Source organism: Thunnus albacares, chromosome 7, assembly GCF_914725855.1.
Source record: "Thunnus albacares chromosome 7, fThuAlb1.1, whole genome shotgun sequence".
NCBI lineage: Eukaryota > Metazoa > Chordata > Actinopteri > Scombriformes > Scombridae > Thunnus > Thunnus albacares.
The window spans coordinates 22,104,853-22,120,647 of NC_058112.1; the positions used below are offsets into that span (position 1 = coordinate 22,104,853).

At 40.6% G+C, this 15,795-nt stretch overlaps 1 protein-coding gene across 6 annotated transcripts in view; it reads left to right on the forward strand.

Annotated features, from left to right (window-relative positions):
• LOC122985764 (zinc finger protein aebp2-like) overlaps positions 1–15,795 on the forward strand; it is a 55,573-nt gene that overhangs the window by 19,845 nt on the left and 19,933 nt on the right. For 4 of the 6 annotated variants that reach the window (XM_044356650.1, XM_044356651.1, XM_044356653.1 and 1 more), the window contains exons 7-8: positions 1,022–1,135; positions 2,264–2,293. In XM_044356650.1, the coding sequence (XP_044212585.1) occupies positions 1,022–1,135; positions 2,264–2,293 (144 nt within the window). Of the gene's footprint in view, positions 1–1,021; positions 1,136–2,263; positions 2,294–3,430; positions 4,396–9,568; positions 9,747–15,795 lie in introns of those variants that run through there. The other 2 variants (XM_044356652.1, XM_044356655.1) reach the window with 2 other exon arrangements.

The window sequence follows — 15,795 nt, forward strand, 5'->3', positions numbered from 1 at the left end:
CTCCATCTCTATCTGCACCCAGTTGCACTGAGTGTTCCTGCATGTGAACCGCTACCTGCACACCATCCCACTGAATGGACTGATTAGGCATGTGAATGAGTGATTTGGCTGGGTGGCTGCCCGCTTGCTGCCTGCAGTGAATGAGTGTGTGTGTGTGTGTGTGTGTGTGTGTGTATGTGGGTGTGCGTGCGTGTATGTCTGCATCTCTGGGGGCTCCTCTGATGACGCACATAGTGACGGGGGGAATGCTGGGGGTGGAGACGGGGGGGGGGGCTGGGAGAGGGAGGGGCGGCACAGTCGACTCGCTAAGCTCTTTGTTTCTTTCTTCTGCACCTCGACTTGCCACGCCAGTGCTTGTGCACACTCCCTTCTTTCACAGGGGGGATCACGCTGATGCGGGTACAGTAAGATGCAGCTGAGCAGTACAGTACATCATGTGCATGTGGTGTTGTGTGTGTTTATGTGTGTGTGTGTGACTGACGCTGCTCCAAAGACGTCATATCCCTACTCTCATGCTTCAAGTGGTGAAAGAGGTTGTTCTGGTTTTAAGGTGTCCAGTGTCTGTACTTGAAGCTCATGTTTGATCATTTTGAATGTGCACTCATATGTATAAACCCACACACATACACTACATGCACACAGTCTTTCACCAGTCCCACGTTTACGTACTCACAAGTTAACAAAAGATAATCATGAAGATATAATGTAGATGTTGCCTTTAAATTGACAACATGGAAGGACAGTAGGCTTTGTCCTCTTTGTTTGTCTATGTTTGTGTGTGCAGGTCTACATTTGCGTGTCAGTCCCAGTGCTTTGGTCAAGGCCATGTTACTTATGGAAATGTACTCAGTGTTCAGAGGAAGGTGTGAACATGTGCGCTGGACTGAATGAGGCTCTTTGTCCATCTCTCTCACCCTGCTCCATTCAACCTTACTCCCACTCCATCCCTCCTTTTTCTCCCCCTCTCTCTTGTTAGTGCTCATACTCTGACCACATGTCCTTTCTGTGTGTTGTCCTGCAGACTACCTGACGTGTGGGTGAATGAAACTGAGCGAACTGGGCTGAAGACTAAAGTGGTGCACTTATCCCAGTTACCGCAGGACACAGCCATGCTGCTAGACCCAAACATCTATAGGTGAGTGTGTGTGTGTGTGTGTGTGTGTGTGTGTGTGTGTGTGTGTGTTAGTGTGCACACACACAAACTTTCTTCCACCAGGTGGCACCAACTCTTGATTTACAGTAGATTGAAATGGACAAGTGCAGAGACAACAAATTTTGTTTGTTTGTGTGTACGTCTGTGTAAAAAGACGCAAACATTGTCCACTGTTCAACCTGATCCAGGATGTCAACTACTGGCAGCAGCCAATGCTGTTGTTGCTTTGATTTTCTAAAAATCACAATGATTTTGAGGTTTGTTATTTAAGTATTGGAGATGTTTCTGTTACATGAGATAACATCAGGCTGAATTTCACTTATTTTAAGCATTTCAGTCAATAAATATATGAGAACAGATGATTTATATGAGAAAGTGATGGAGCCTGACTTGGTTCATTTAAAAATTGAAATGATCACAGTAAAAGATTTTAAAACAGGAAAAATAATTTCTTGCTACCGTGCAGATGTAACTCCACAGCCTGTTTTCTCTGTCTTCAAGTGCACTACATTCCACTAAACATTAGTTATGATATGATTTGAATCCTGTACAGCTCTGCAAGACTTACTACACTCATCACTGAGATGAGAAAACAAGGTTAGCTTTATGACACACCATAAAAGGCTGAAAATGAACCCTGAAAGAGGAACAATGTGCCTAAAATAACAGAGTGGTCATCTCACCGGAGATATATGGCACACAAGTGTGCTGATCAGCACACAGGCTGGCTGATTTTAATTAGACCTGAAGGCTCAGTAACTGCAGGGGCTGCTGCTGGACTCTGGTTTCATAGTTGAATATAACCGTCAGCACTCAGCCAATTTATGTCAAGGTTGTCCTAATGCATGAAATCCCCAAACAAATGAGGTGGTCGGTGTATGTGGCAGTTAATATAGTAGGGTGATTGAACCCCTGTATATGTGAATGGGATGGAGTGAAAGAGAGTTAGAGACGGTTTAGGAGGTTTCCCTCTTCAGGTTCTTGCAAGTCATGCTGGACTGAAATCAGCTCAAACATGGGATCACACAGTATAATATTAAAATATTCAGTGCAGACGTATCTCATACACACACACACACATGCTCACAAACTCTCCTTCTGTCTTTCCAGAGCACTTCCTCAGAAGCGGCTGAAGCGGAGGTAAGCCAAGTTCAACACGTGCGTATGTGTGTTAGATATACAGGATGTATCGATATACACCAGATACAGATTCTACACACACAGTGCCATTGCGTGAGTTCTCTGGCTGAACCACTACAGTCCTGTAGTGGCTCACAGCCAGCAATTAGAATCATGTTCATCAATTACAATACATGCACAAGCAATTTGACCTGCTTATTGATGCACATTAAATGATAGATACACAATGCAGGACAAGACCGCATTGTGCAGAATCATACACTGAATTAAAACCTTGTAGATTAGACACATACTATGAGCGCACCATAGAAAAAATGTAACGCTAGTACAAATTGTATTTGAATAGCAGAAGTTTGAATTTTCTCAGGCACAGTATCTACTGCCTTTTACTCAACTTTCTTTCAAAATGTTTCCTGCAAATTCATGTGAATTAAAATGTTAAATGTATGTCTTATCTAAATAGTTGGTAGTAGCGATGGTGTAGCCACAGATGTACAGGAAAGTCTAAGCTGATGTATAAAAGATAGACACAAGAAACACTAATGTGAAAAGTGCAACGTCTTTTATCAACATTCTTGCACAGTTCTTGTAGTTCAGTGGTGTTGGTCTGTTTATGCAGACAGCACAGTGTCGCCACCTCAGTATTGCTTGTTAACTAAACTCTTAAGGCCACATATTTGTAGTATAACGCATGTAAAATTTCCATACGTGGATCAAACCATGCTGATGCCTTGATGATATGGTAATGTTCATGCATTTGTAATATTACCCGTAGCTCCGGCTCTCCTGTGGTAACTGATAACATATCGCCCACAGTTTCATGGTTCCCATGTACCGTGAAGCCAGTTAATTGAGAAACGGGCCGTTTAGAAGCCATGACCCTTGGCATTCCCTAGTCTCGTTCAAACATGAGGTCATATTTGGATGTTGTTCATTATTCCATTAATTGACCTCAGTGGTTCAGCGCAGTAAAATCTCTAAAATACACAGTGTAATGTGTCTGCAAAGGAAGTCAGCTCAATGTCTGAACATCCAGGATAAAGCCCATTTCTCATACTGTAATCTCTTTCATGACACACTGAGAACAACTCATTCTCCCTCTCTCTCTCTCTGTCTTTCTCTCCTTTCTGTACTCAGCCTGTAAGGAGTCATCTGTGGACTTGATACTTAAGGGGAAATCCTTGTTCATAGGAGGTTTATCTATATGGGATGGGACGCTCTTCATCTGTCTCTGCTGAACGGGGGGAGTGAAGTGGCGATAAAAGGAAGTGAAACTTGGCTATGCTCCAGTTCTCCTTTTTTTTTTTTTTTTCCTTCTCATTTTCAATTTTGTATATCTGAAACCACTGTCGCAGCCAAGTGTGGTGTGGAATGGGACTAACAATTTAAAAAGTTTTGTGTTCATCAAAAACGTCAATGAATGTTTTTTTTAACAAGCACCAAACTGAAAATATTCTTAATACCCAATGGTGTAAAAAAAACTGTTTTGTGTATCCTTGTCAGAAAATACAGCAAATTTTATAACTGTTTTGTGTAAAATATTTATGCAGATTTGTAACTTATTTTTATACCATAAAAATTCTGGTGTACTGTGGATTTTTGTGAAGGTTTTGAAAAAGAACCGTATTTACTGTGATAATCTGTGTTAACTTGTAGGGATATTTGGACATTTCAAGTTGTAATTACATTATATATGACCGAAGTCTTAACAAATAATACTATTTATACTCACTGAATGCAGTGCTGTTGACTGTGTCTGTAACGATGAATCATGTCAGACATGTATACAATACAATGCATTCTGTTACAGGAGCAATAACTCAGTAGTTATGGACACTACCGTGTAGCTCTTCACCCAGTCTGGAGATGGTACAACATAAAAATGACTCACATTTCAGCACTAACACTTAAAAAGTGTTATCATACCAACTAAACCCCCACCTCTTGTACCCCTGGTAACATGAACTGTGTATATCATGATAAATTTACAATACAGCTATTTAAGCACTTAAGAATTATTGTTAAGATAGTTGTGTTTTCTACTGTATGTCGTCCTGTTGGAAATGGAGTACTGTGTTTCTAATAAAATGGGGGAAACGACAGATGTTGACGATTGAAGGTTGTTTGCACAGATGAGGATGCAAGGTGCTGAAATGACAGAAAGAAGCAATGCATCCATTGTGGAATTAATATGAGTTCCTTATGTCTGCGTTGGAGGGATTGGCTGAGTTATTTGGCGTCCATTAGCAGAGCAGCTTTGGGAGCATGCTGTGGAGGAGCTAATGACTGGGCCAGCAGGGCAGAACCCCCACCGGTCTCAGCTGTTAGTGAACATGCCTGCAGAGAAAAATGAGTTCAGGGAGAGGTCTGCTACAATACTGATGTCCCGCTCTTCAATATCTCATGCACTTACACGCTCACGCATATAAAATTCATGGGGATTTAGGACTCAAGCAGTTGATATAATGAGACCTTCAGGTGTTATTCGATTGTTTTGGGGGGGAAAGCAGTGAAAGTTTGCTGGCACCCTACTGTTTTTGTGTGCTTTGCTTTATTTATTTCTTTATATCCACAGTGAGAGTCTGTGGCAACTGTTTGGAGGCAAAAAGATAAAAGATGAGTCCAAGAGCACAACAAATTTTAGGGTCAGTGCAACAATCCCTATAGCGCCACCATCAGCTCCACTTATATTTTGTGTGGTTAAATAATGAATCTTTTCATTATTTGTTTCTGGTTTTCTTGCATCAAGCCTAAGTGCTATTCCAACTTTGAACAAAAACATGTTACTTCTTGTCAGACAAAGTTGAGCCTGTTTTTAGCAACTTTGAAACTCCAAACTGTTTGAGTTGTCAGAGATTTGTCAGTGAAGATGCATAAATGAGACACGAGCCATAAGTCCAACAAGCCTTGTAGCAGCACCATTAGATCAGAGTGACTTTTTAAATCCTTTAACACATTACCTACAGTTAAAAATACATTTCTATCCTGTACAGAAGTGATTCTGTCTTCATCATATGCCAAGGAAAAGAACATTGAGGAATATTTATTATATTCAAGAGGATTTTCATACTCGAAGCCCTTTAGCAACATAACTTTATGAAGTTATTGGCTCAAATTTTGATGTTGATTGTCATCGATGTTCGAGTTGAACATGCAAACACATGATGCCAAACTGACAATTGATTAGAAAATAATGCAAGGTTAACCATGATATATATTTTTGCCAGCCCCATTCATCCAGTCTGTCCATTTAACCACGCTAAAAAGAGCATTCAACTGCTACTAATTTTTTCTTGTAGTGTGATACTTAGAGAGTAGCACTTATCACAGAATCACAGATTCAAAACCACTGACGTGCAGGAAGTTCTCCGTGATAAGCATGTGCACACATTATTAATTCAGTTGCTCATGAGTCACAGTGCAAGACAGTTGAATAGACTTATCCGTTTCTTGTAGTAGTGAGTGAATAACATTCCCACAGTTCTGTCCAAAACACAATTTATTTCACAACGTTTGGCTGTGACAGAATTGGAGTCAAGGTTACGAACAGGAAGTGAGCCATGTCTGCAGTGTTTTCTCCAATAACGATCAATATTGCTCAGTAGTTAGACACGCTTGCAGTGTATTCTTGATGATTTGCTTTGTTGCCCACAATAACTCATCTTTGCAGATATATTCGTAAAAAGCTATTGAATGCAAACTTCTCCTAAGCCTTAGTGTTCTGCCCTTCCCTCTTCAGGATTGTAATACAATAGTGCGAAGAATCAGTGTTTTGACAGCACCAGTTAAAAGTAAAATTCTATCCAGCTCATGTGTGTTGGGCTGATGTGGCCTTGAGTCTAGCAAAATACTTTATTTTCTGCTCTTGCTACTTTTACAATTACTGTCATTTGTTGTAAAATTACATGAGTATTTTGTCATGAATTACTTCAAAGTAATCAATCAGTGCCTGTTCAAAAATACAGACAATTATTTCATTATTTTATTTTTTATATGCCACGACCTTGACCTAGAAACCTTGAGTTTGATAAATAATATTGAAAATTACTGTATAATATTCTATTTCTCATAAGACAGTCAATCATTTTGCTGCTGAGGGATTGACCATCGGCATTTCTGTTCTCTTGGCACATCGTATTTCCAGCATTTCCCATATGTGAATATTTACAGGATATTTAGAATAAAACAAAAGCACATTGTTACCGCAGTTTGTCCGAACCATGACTTCAGAAGTGACATGAGTTGGAGCCAACAGAATGATTGATAGAAAAACTGGCAGGCAGATTTAGAAAGCGGACAGCAGCACTGCCTGCAGAACCTAATCCTGTCTCAGCCTGCCCATGAAGGAAACGCTGGGATGGTACCCTGAAGTGACGTCTGTTCACTCAACCCATGAGATGAGTTTCCCCTCCTTCATCTCCTTCCTCTAAACACTCACTGTGATGCCAATCCTTTCGTTTCTATCTCGACTGGAAAGTTCCCAGCTGAACAATTTTTGTTTTGGATTAATCGCAGCATGTTTGCAGATGTGAATTTGTTGATGTAACATTCTTTAATATTGATCTAAGTTACATGAGTAGTGGAAGCACATTCTGTACCGTGACACGTGAGCCTCATTAAACAGGCCCATTAGTCATGTGTGACACTGTATCCCTAAGTGTTGTCTGTTGGTTCTGTTGCTCAAACCTGGAGATCTTCCATTGTCTGCAGCTCTGCTTACACTTGGTCCTGAATCATCCATCTGAGTTTCTCATTGTGCACAAAATCTTCCCTTTGCTTTGGCTACATGCGCTGCTGTCTTAGTGAAGAATGAAGGCATTACATCAAGAACAAAAGCGATGAGCTGCTGCTCTAAATCCCAGACAGGAATTGTTTTCCTTCACTGCTTCACATATTTCAGAGAAAGAAATGCTAGGAAATGGGTAGTTCTCTGGTAAACCTGAGCAATTCAGTAACTATATTATATTGGGGCTGATCAATTATTGTGGTATGCTAAACACACTATTACAATTCTTTAAAGTTTGAAGCCGTTGTCATCAGACTTGTGACCAAAACCTTTAGCAATACCAATAAAATGTCACTTCATACTTCACAACATACAGTATGTTTTGGAGATAGATTTGGACATATTGGTTGTAAAAATGACAGAATCAAAGAAATAATATTTCACCAACATGGCAGTTTCACATGTATCAATGTAACAAAAGCTCATATAAGGGATTCATGCATGAAGTTGAAGCAAATATACACATGGCCCTTGTCTGCGAAAAAAATAGGACAGAGACAGATCAGCTGCAAGACAATTTGTAAACTACCTAACTCTTCCTCTGCAGATGTTTCATTGGGTTTCCATCATACTGCTGGTACTTTTGCTACGGGAAGAAGTCCTAATGGTCTTTTTATTGAGTGGCTTCTCCACCTGAGTGTTTTTCTTTTAAGTCTGTTTGAGAAGTTGCAAGTCTGTTGTGACATAACATAGCTTCATCTTCATCTCTAGTATTCATTCTGATGGGTTATTCATTTGTTTAAGCTTTGTGCGCAAATCTATTTTGACAGCTTTGGACCCTTCCATTAGTGCAGACTGCATACTGGAGAAACGGTCAATAATCTATCTTTAAGTGGCTCTGACTGTTGACCCTTCCTGTCAACACAAGGACCTGATCCTGTCCAAACATCTTCCTGCTGGGGAAGCCAGTCAATCCTCAGTGGTTGTCTCTCACAAGCATGCTAGCAAACGCTGCCAAGTTATCGTGCAGGATATCCCTCCCTAGCTACTGTATATAACATAAGATGTTTGAAAGAACTCGCTGCGGTGTTTGGTCATAAGTAATTTGAACAGCCTGATGTTGATGCTTTGTTTATCAAATGACTATAGTGCGCCATGGTTTGAGAGTGGAAATTTCTAGATTTACAGACAAGATCAGAGTTAGGATTGGGATTAGGCTAAAGTTAAACGTGGGTTGACATTGTCCATAGAAATGGAACAAATCAGCAATAGATAACCTGATAAGATATCAACATTAGAATATATAGAGAAAATAGTAGAATATCCGATTAAAGTGATGCCACCATTATATTTGTATACTATTAGACAACAATAGATCAACACTTTGGGAAACATGCATATTCCCTTTCTTTCTAAGAGTTGCTGTAGATGAAATGATTGATGCATGTACGTCAATTATGGAGTTACAGCCTGGAGGCTCTTATCTTACCTTAGCATAAAGACTGGAAGCAGGTGGAAACAGCTATCATGGCTCTGTCCAGAATTCACAAATATGCGTAACAACAACTCTAAAGCTAGTTTGGTTCATTTGTAAACAAACTGATAGTTTGTGGATTAAGGGTATAGTGACTTCTCTGAGTCTTCCTGGCCAATGGAGACACTACACAGAAGTACTGGACAAATGGATTAACTGTTATTGGTCAATAAATTGTTAATTTTCACTTTTACATTGCTGTTTACAAATAGTCTGAACAAACAAGATACATTCTGTTAATTGTTGAGCTGTAGAGGTTCTGGTAGGCTCATTTTTGAAAATTGGAGAGAGCCAGGCTAGTTGTTTCCCCCCACTTCAAGTCTTAATGCTAAGCTAAACTAATTGTCTCCTTGGTGGACCTCCATACTTAACACACAATCATGCGAGTGGTATTGATCCTCTGATCGGAGAGAAAGTGAACAAAGCATGTAAGTTAAAGCATTCCTTTTAATATATCATGCCTGTCAGCATCCTTTCATAGAGTCCATTACCAAAGAATCACGTGGTTGCTCCCTCAGTGCAATCAGTCTAATAGACTAGCAAATATCACAACACAACCCTGTGAAGGGGGGAAGTCGGTGTGTAGAGGTTATGTAAGTTGTCATTACAGTTGACCTGCATGCAATGGGAAGGCCTGCATTAATGAGTTAATGTCAAGCGCTGTGCTTACCCAAGACTCATTCACTGCTGTTTCAACATTCAGGCTCTGCCACAGTGTCGAATGGCCCTTTGGCCATTTACCCAGCATCACGCTCCCTCTCTGCTTTCCCATCAGGCTGTGCAGCTGAACAATAGTAACAGCTTTTATTTATAGATGATAGTATTTCATCAGATCCACAGTGTGTCATCAGCGCTGGAAGAAAAACAGCAACAATGGGGAGTGGATGCTTGGATATGCTTGGAACATTGTGTATTTCCTATTTCTGCTCAGAATAATGTTCTGTGTTTGGATTTGTTGTGAGAAATTTGTTCATACAGTATATCATATCTCTTTTTTTTAATGTTTGTTTTCTAGTTCTGGTGGGAATAAGGGAGGATCCGGTGGGATTAGATTCTACAGAGAGATAAAACTGTACGACCTCCAGCTGGTGATCATCATACGACAAATAATCAGAAATATAAACATGAGCTAATTATGCTTCGCTTCCAGACAAGCATTAATTTATGTTTCTGACCTCTGTTTCTGATATTTATTTGTCATTATTTATCTATAACTTAAGTTTTTCCATTTCCGTACTGTGTGAACTGAACTGATTATATGAGTTTATAACACAGAATAAACTGTTGTGTGAGAATATTAAGAGGGTAAACCGATTTCAGGAGCCTCTCCTGCTACATTCCTGATTCCTGGCCAGCATCAGCATATTTGATTCCAGACGGCACTTCACTTGTCTCAGGTTTGACGGGCTGATTCATGAGGGTCAAGGGCAGGGGATGGGATGATAGTGATTGCAACATGCTGTGCTGTGATGATAGATGCAGAAACAAATGGTCAGGGCTGTTTTCTGTGTTCTGAACTCAGGCCCTGGGGATCACCAATTAGTGAAGGCACATTAGCCATGCCCAGCATCATCTCTCCTTCTACCTCAAGTGAAATAGAATAAGTCTGTCTCAGTCCTTTAGGTATTATGCCATAACATATTTCCCATGCATATGTCTCTGGAGGATGGAAGTTGTGTGTGACTGAGGTCACCATATGGGAATAATGTCCCGCTTCTTGCCTTCCTTTTAACCAATTCCCTGCTGTCAGATTGCTTGAGATCATCCTCAATCTCACACAGAATGAAAACTACTTTCTCTATGACAAAGGGGACACATGAGAGAGATGGAGCAACACTGAGCATTTGTGCAAGATAATCAAAAGAAATTACTCTCAGGACATCAAGTTATACACTCATAATTGCCAGAAAAGGATGGCTTACACTCATCAGCATTATCTCCACATCATTGTTTTCTCCCTCATTGTAACAATAGGTATCAGCGGAGTAATTGGAACCTGCTGGTTGCGTTGAGTTTCCTTTTCTATCTGAACTGGACCCCCTTTTTCTCTGATGATTAAATACATTTGTCCTTGAAATGTGATTGGCCTGCTACCTCTCCTCTTGAGGCCTCCCACTTTCCAGGCTTCAATGATTTGTCAGAATTGCTGCCCAGCTTTCTGTGTGGTCTTTATCTCTCACCCTCTTTCCATCCCCTCCTCCCTTCATTATCTTCTTATGATATCAAGCATTAGGCTCTGACAGCTACGACTCCATTTCTCTATTTCCTTCTCACATTAGGCAATATCTTAGAGTAAGATGAAAATCCATCAGTCCCATATGGACTTGGCAGGCCTTCCAACAGGAAAAAAAAGTATGATGTGCATGATTTAGTGAGTGTGTGAGTTGCTCAGTCACTGTACGCCAGCGTGTTTCTTTGGATACACAAACGTGTGTGTGCACATGATGGAAAATGTTGACACATTGTTGTCATGTATACAATAAAGCAAAGGATATGCTGCCAAGATGTTTTATTAGGCAATGTGATTGAGCACAGATAGTGATAGAGCTCTAATAGGAATCATTTATTTTAAGCTGGACAATAACTTGTCTTTTTCTAATAAGTGTAACAAACATTTTCATATACTGAACTGTACCTTTATAATGGCGCTGCAATACCAGAGACAACAGGTGCAACTTTTGTTGATGTCATATTTGCTGGCAGGAATCTAATAAAAGACCTGGAAACTGTACTGATAGCTCCCAATAAATTGAATTTAATAGATTAATGTTTCAATCTCACAGAGGTCAGTGTCAGGCTTTGTCAAGTAAACATCACAGCCACACTCATTGTGGTTGCAATTTGCATCTCAGTGGACAACATCTTAGGATAAAAATGTGCCTCTGTAAAATGGCCCCAATGGAAACAAATATTGTATTAAAAAATATATTGAATCTACTGCATCATAGATTCAATAAAATGGAAAAAGAAATCAATGATTGTAGAATGCACTACATAGAAAAGGTAAACATAGTAAATACGGAGAAAAGAGAATTAAATGTAAACAGCAAGAAGACAATAACTACCTACTTTAAGGGTAATAATAATAATAATAATGAAGAGATATATCAACAGATGTTCACTGTGGGGAGAGACGGTCAAAATGTATTCATCTTAAGTCAGCGAAGTAAAAACCAGATCTGTTAATCGCACTCTGCTTGTTACAGTCATATCTCGTGCAAATGAAACTGTTGAGCTGAGCTTGTTAGATCCGGCTGACTCGCAAGGTTAGTGTTTAGCTGCCTGCTCAGGTCAGATTACTTAATGCAGTGGTGACCAGTTTCTCTCCCTCACACACACACACACACACACACACACAGGAGGAATGGGCATGTCACGCTACGGGCATGTCTGGCGTGGATGCTCCCTCTTTCATCTAAGGGCCAGCCCATCTCTCTGAATGGGCTCTCCAACGCCAGCTGCATTGCCTGATATGGAAATAACTAGTGACTGTAAAACTGCGTGTGTGTGTGTTTGTGTGTGTGTGTGTGTGTGCGTGGATGTGTCTTTTGAAACCTTCAAACTAGCCTAATCTACAAAAAATAAAGCCGGTCTTGTCTGTACAGCACTTTTAGAGGTGGGATCATTAAGCCCAAGACAAAGTGAGTGAGAGCAGCTTTGTTGCCAAGTAGTCTACATCTTTCCAAGAATGGCAGAGAAGGTTTTGTACTTGTCGGAATCAGCGGTGTTTGCACACAGGTAATAGGTAACCTGACCATTAGTCTGTGATCTTTTTTGCTAGAAGTGACCACTTGACAGCCGTATCCTCCAGATAACATCATGAGGGTCAGCTCTCCTTATATTTAAGATGTTTACTTGAACATAACATCAAAAGATATCTAATCTTTGATGACAAAGCTGTAACTCATAAGCAGTATTTTACTACGCTTTTAGCTGACGCACGGCTGATACAAGCCCAACATGGAGCTTTTAACAGACTGTTTTGACTGTTAAAATGTTGCTTTTCCTTTCTTTCTGTTTTCCAGGACTGTATGTCATGTTTGTTAGTTGTTATTGGTCCCCCTTGTGTGGTAAATCACAGTTGGAGAAATAATGCTTTAGCATGCCGACAGAAAAATGGAGCCTTGTATAAATACCTGCGCAGGATTAATGTTGGCTATCTGTCAGTTTTGTTTTGGTCAGCGTGTTTTCATCCGAAGGGAGCAACTAATCAGGTTGCAGATTCCAGTTCAAAATATAAATATTGACATCGTATTTGCTCTTTTAATGGATCCCGATTTAGGACACCGCAAATGAAGACTTTACGGAAACATTAACATAACTCGGAACAGTTCCCAGGTTTACACTCTCACCGTCTTGTCATTGCTGTCCAGATTACCTAACCTTAACCTCACCATGAGATACATGACATCTGCACATAGCAGCGATAGCTAAAGGCATGATGACAAGCTGCCTCCTGCTCTCAGAGAGACTGAAGGAGGACATTGATGATAAGGGCTGAGCACAGAGCGCTGCGATGTGTCTTTGTGCTGCAGTTGGGGACGACACGTGGAGAGAGGGGCCTTTGCAGCCTCCTGCCTCTCAGGGCTCCTTTGGCCTGTGTATAATTGATGAGTGGAGTGAATAAGAGATGAGTTTGTGACTGTCAGCCAGCCTGATGGGGATGGACAGAGCTCAAGTTTGGCTCTCCTCATCTGGCTGATGATGACAATGATGGTGATGATGATGCCCGTGTTTCTTCCACAACTCTGTCCTGGACTCTGCCCTGGTTGTATATCACAGCTATTGTCACTATTCTACCTCTTCTGGATGGCAACATAAAGACAGAGGGACGTGCCGGAAAAGAAGAGGCAAGGAGAAGAGGAAGAGATGAGGGGGGGGGGAGGGATGTTGTGTGGGGGGAGATGAAGAGCGCAAGAATGGAAGATAGATAAAAGGAGGGCAGAGGATAGGAGTGGGGGAGGGGACGGAAACAGCCAGAGAGTGGAGAAAAGCACTTAAAAGATGACATGCAGATCAGGTGTAGAAGAGGAGAGAAATATTCATTACAGTCAGAAAGTTTTTAAACGGTTAAAAAGGATGTATGGCATCATACAGCATCCATTCTGCCTGGTGCGATACATCAGCCAATAACCTTACTGAGCAAAAATATTCTCATCCACAGTATATTTCTTTATTTGTAATCATGCCGTTTTCAGTCTCCTCTCTCTGAGGAAATAGAGGCAGTTTTGGGTAGGAGACATGGAGGACTCAGATGTTCAGAGGTAGGTCTTCCCTCATCACAGTGAGGTCAACTACAGTCAGCAGGATTTGGTTTGCCATAAGCCTTTAAAATCCATGGTCTGATGGGATAGTTATTACGCTGGGAGATGAGCTTTCCCTGCATGTACAGATCATTGTTGTTCCACTACACCACAGGGGTCAAGACCTTTACTGTGCCTGTATGCTCTGACTGAGATTGATGTGAACACACACAGGTTAGGAGCGCAGAGAGGGAAAATGTCAATATATGCCCCTGTCATATAGGAGCCAGCATCTGGATATGAGATGGCAGGGTTACCCTTAAACAATGTGGTGCAGAAAAGGGAAGGTGGGCAAAAAGCTAAAAAGCATCTGACAGTTTTTACTGGGGAAAGAGTAAGAATGAGTGCTACATTTACACCAGTTTAAAGGATTCCTGCATCCTGCTTAAATAAAATGTTCAAAATATGACATTTTACGTCAGTTTTATTTGGGAATATTTGTAACACATCAATTTAAAATGCCCCAGAGGGAGCCTCAATGAATATCTGTTTTTATATTTAGAATATCTATTTTCACTCTTACATGCTGCCGCTGTGGAGTGTGTGATGGAATTATTTGGATATAAATGAGCGCAGAGGCAGGAGGTTTAAACAGTTAAACTCCTTTAACTCTGCTCCGTTGAAAACGTATCAAGCAGAGTTATAAGGTAATGATTGCGAGGGTAGTGCCGGCGATGGCGCGTGTTACTTTGGAAATGGGAGGACAGCAGCGTGCTGCTGTGGTGTGAATACATTACCAGGGTCGTCCCTGAATCATTTTCAATCTGTGTCCCCTTTTAATAACCATTCTGCCATTCTGAGACAACAATTTACATATCAATGTGTTCCTTCAGAGAGGGATTACCAACAGAAATTGGACTTGTTACAGATTTGATGGAAAGAAGCGTTCTACAAATGGCTCATAAAGGAATGCATTTTCTCCCTCCCTGACATGAATGCTGATGCTAAGTTGTCATTGTAGCGCCCAGAGATAACTCAGCTATGTGCAAAGCTGCTACAGGGTAGTTTATGGATGATACTGTAATGGATGGAGGTGAATGATAATTGCCTTTCAGCAGATAATGATCTTCTATACTTTTCAGCGTATAAGTATTTACATATTTGAATATTTTCAAATACTACATCCTCATAGATGCTTGTTTACTGCATGATAAATGCACAAGTACCCAAATTGTTTACCAGCTATAATCTTGCAATTTCAAGGTCATGACTCATATTATCAATGCCAGATGGGCTGTAATGAAACTGAACAATGTCACAAAGAATCAGGTGGTGATTTGGTTTTTGTATGCAGTAATCCACATTGTACACTGCATGTACTTCAGCTCCAGAATCAGGATTCAGGCCTGGCAAATTTTCAGTCAGTTTTTGGGTCATCACACCATCAGTCTGTGGAGCCATCAACCACTTAGTCATCTTCACAACTACTGGCAAGCAATGAAATTTTGTATGGATATCCATGTCTCCAGAGACTTATTCTTGATTATTTTTCATGAGGATCCTGAATATCCACTGATTTAATTTGCTTTGGGAATTCAAGATCTGATGTTCATATTGCCGTGATATTCACTCAGCACACTTGACAGTTTTCCATTTTGGACTCATCTCGAGCTTTCCTCTTCCCCTCAGGCCAAAATGTCAAATTTGCACTATATCTCGTAACCTACAATAAGGAGCACATTGCCATTGGAGCACATTTATTCTCCCAACCTTTTTTGACAACCCCTTTTGATTTTTATGACTCCATTCCCTTTCCTCTCTATTGTCACCCTCACAAAAACGTCTAAAGTTTCACCTTAATAATTCACTGTCAAATAGACATTTCCCAAGTGATGCCATAGATATCTGATTTTTAAAGGAACGCTCCTCAAAAGATGTTTCTATTGCTCAAAGACCGCAATCTAAAAGCATATGCCGTCCATAGATGTCAGTCTGCTCC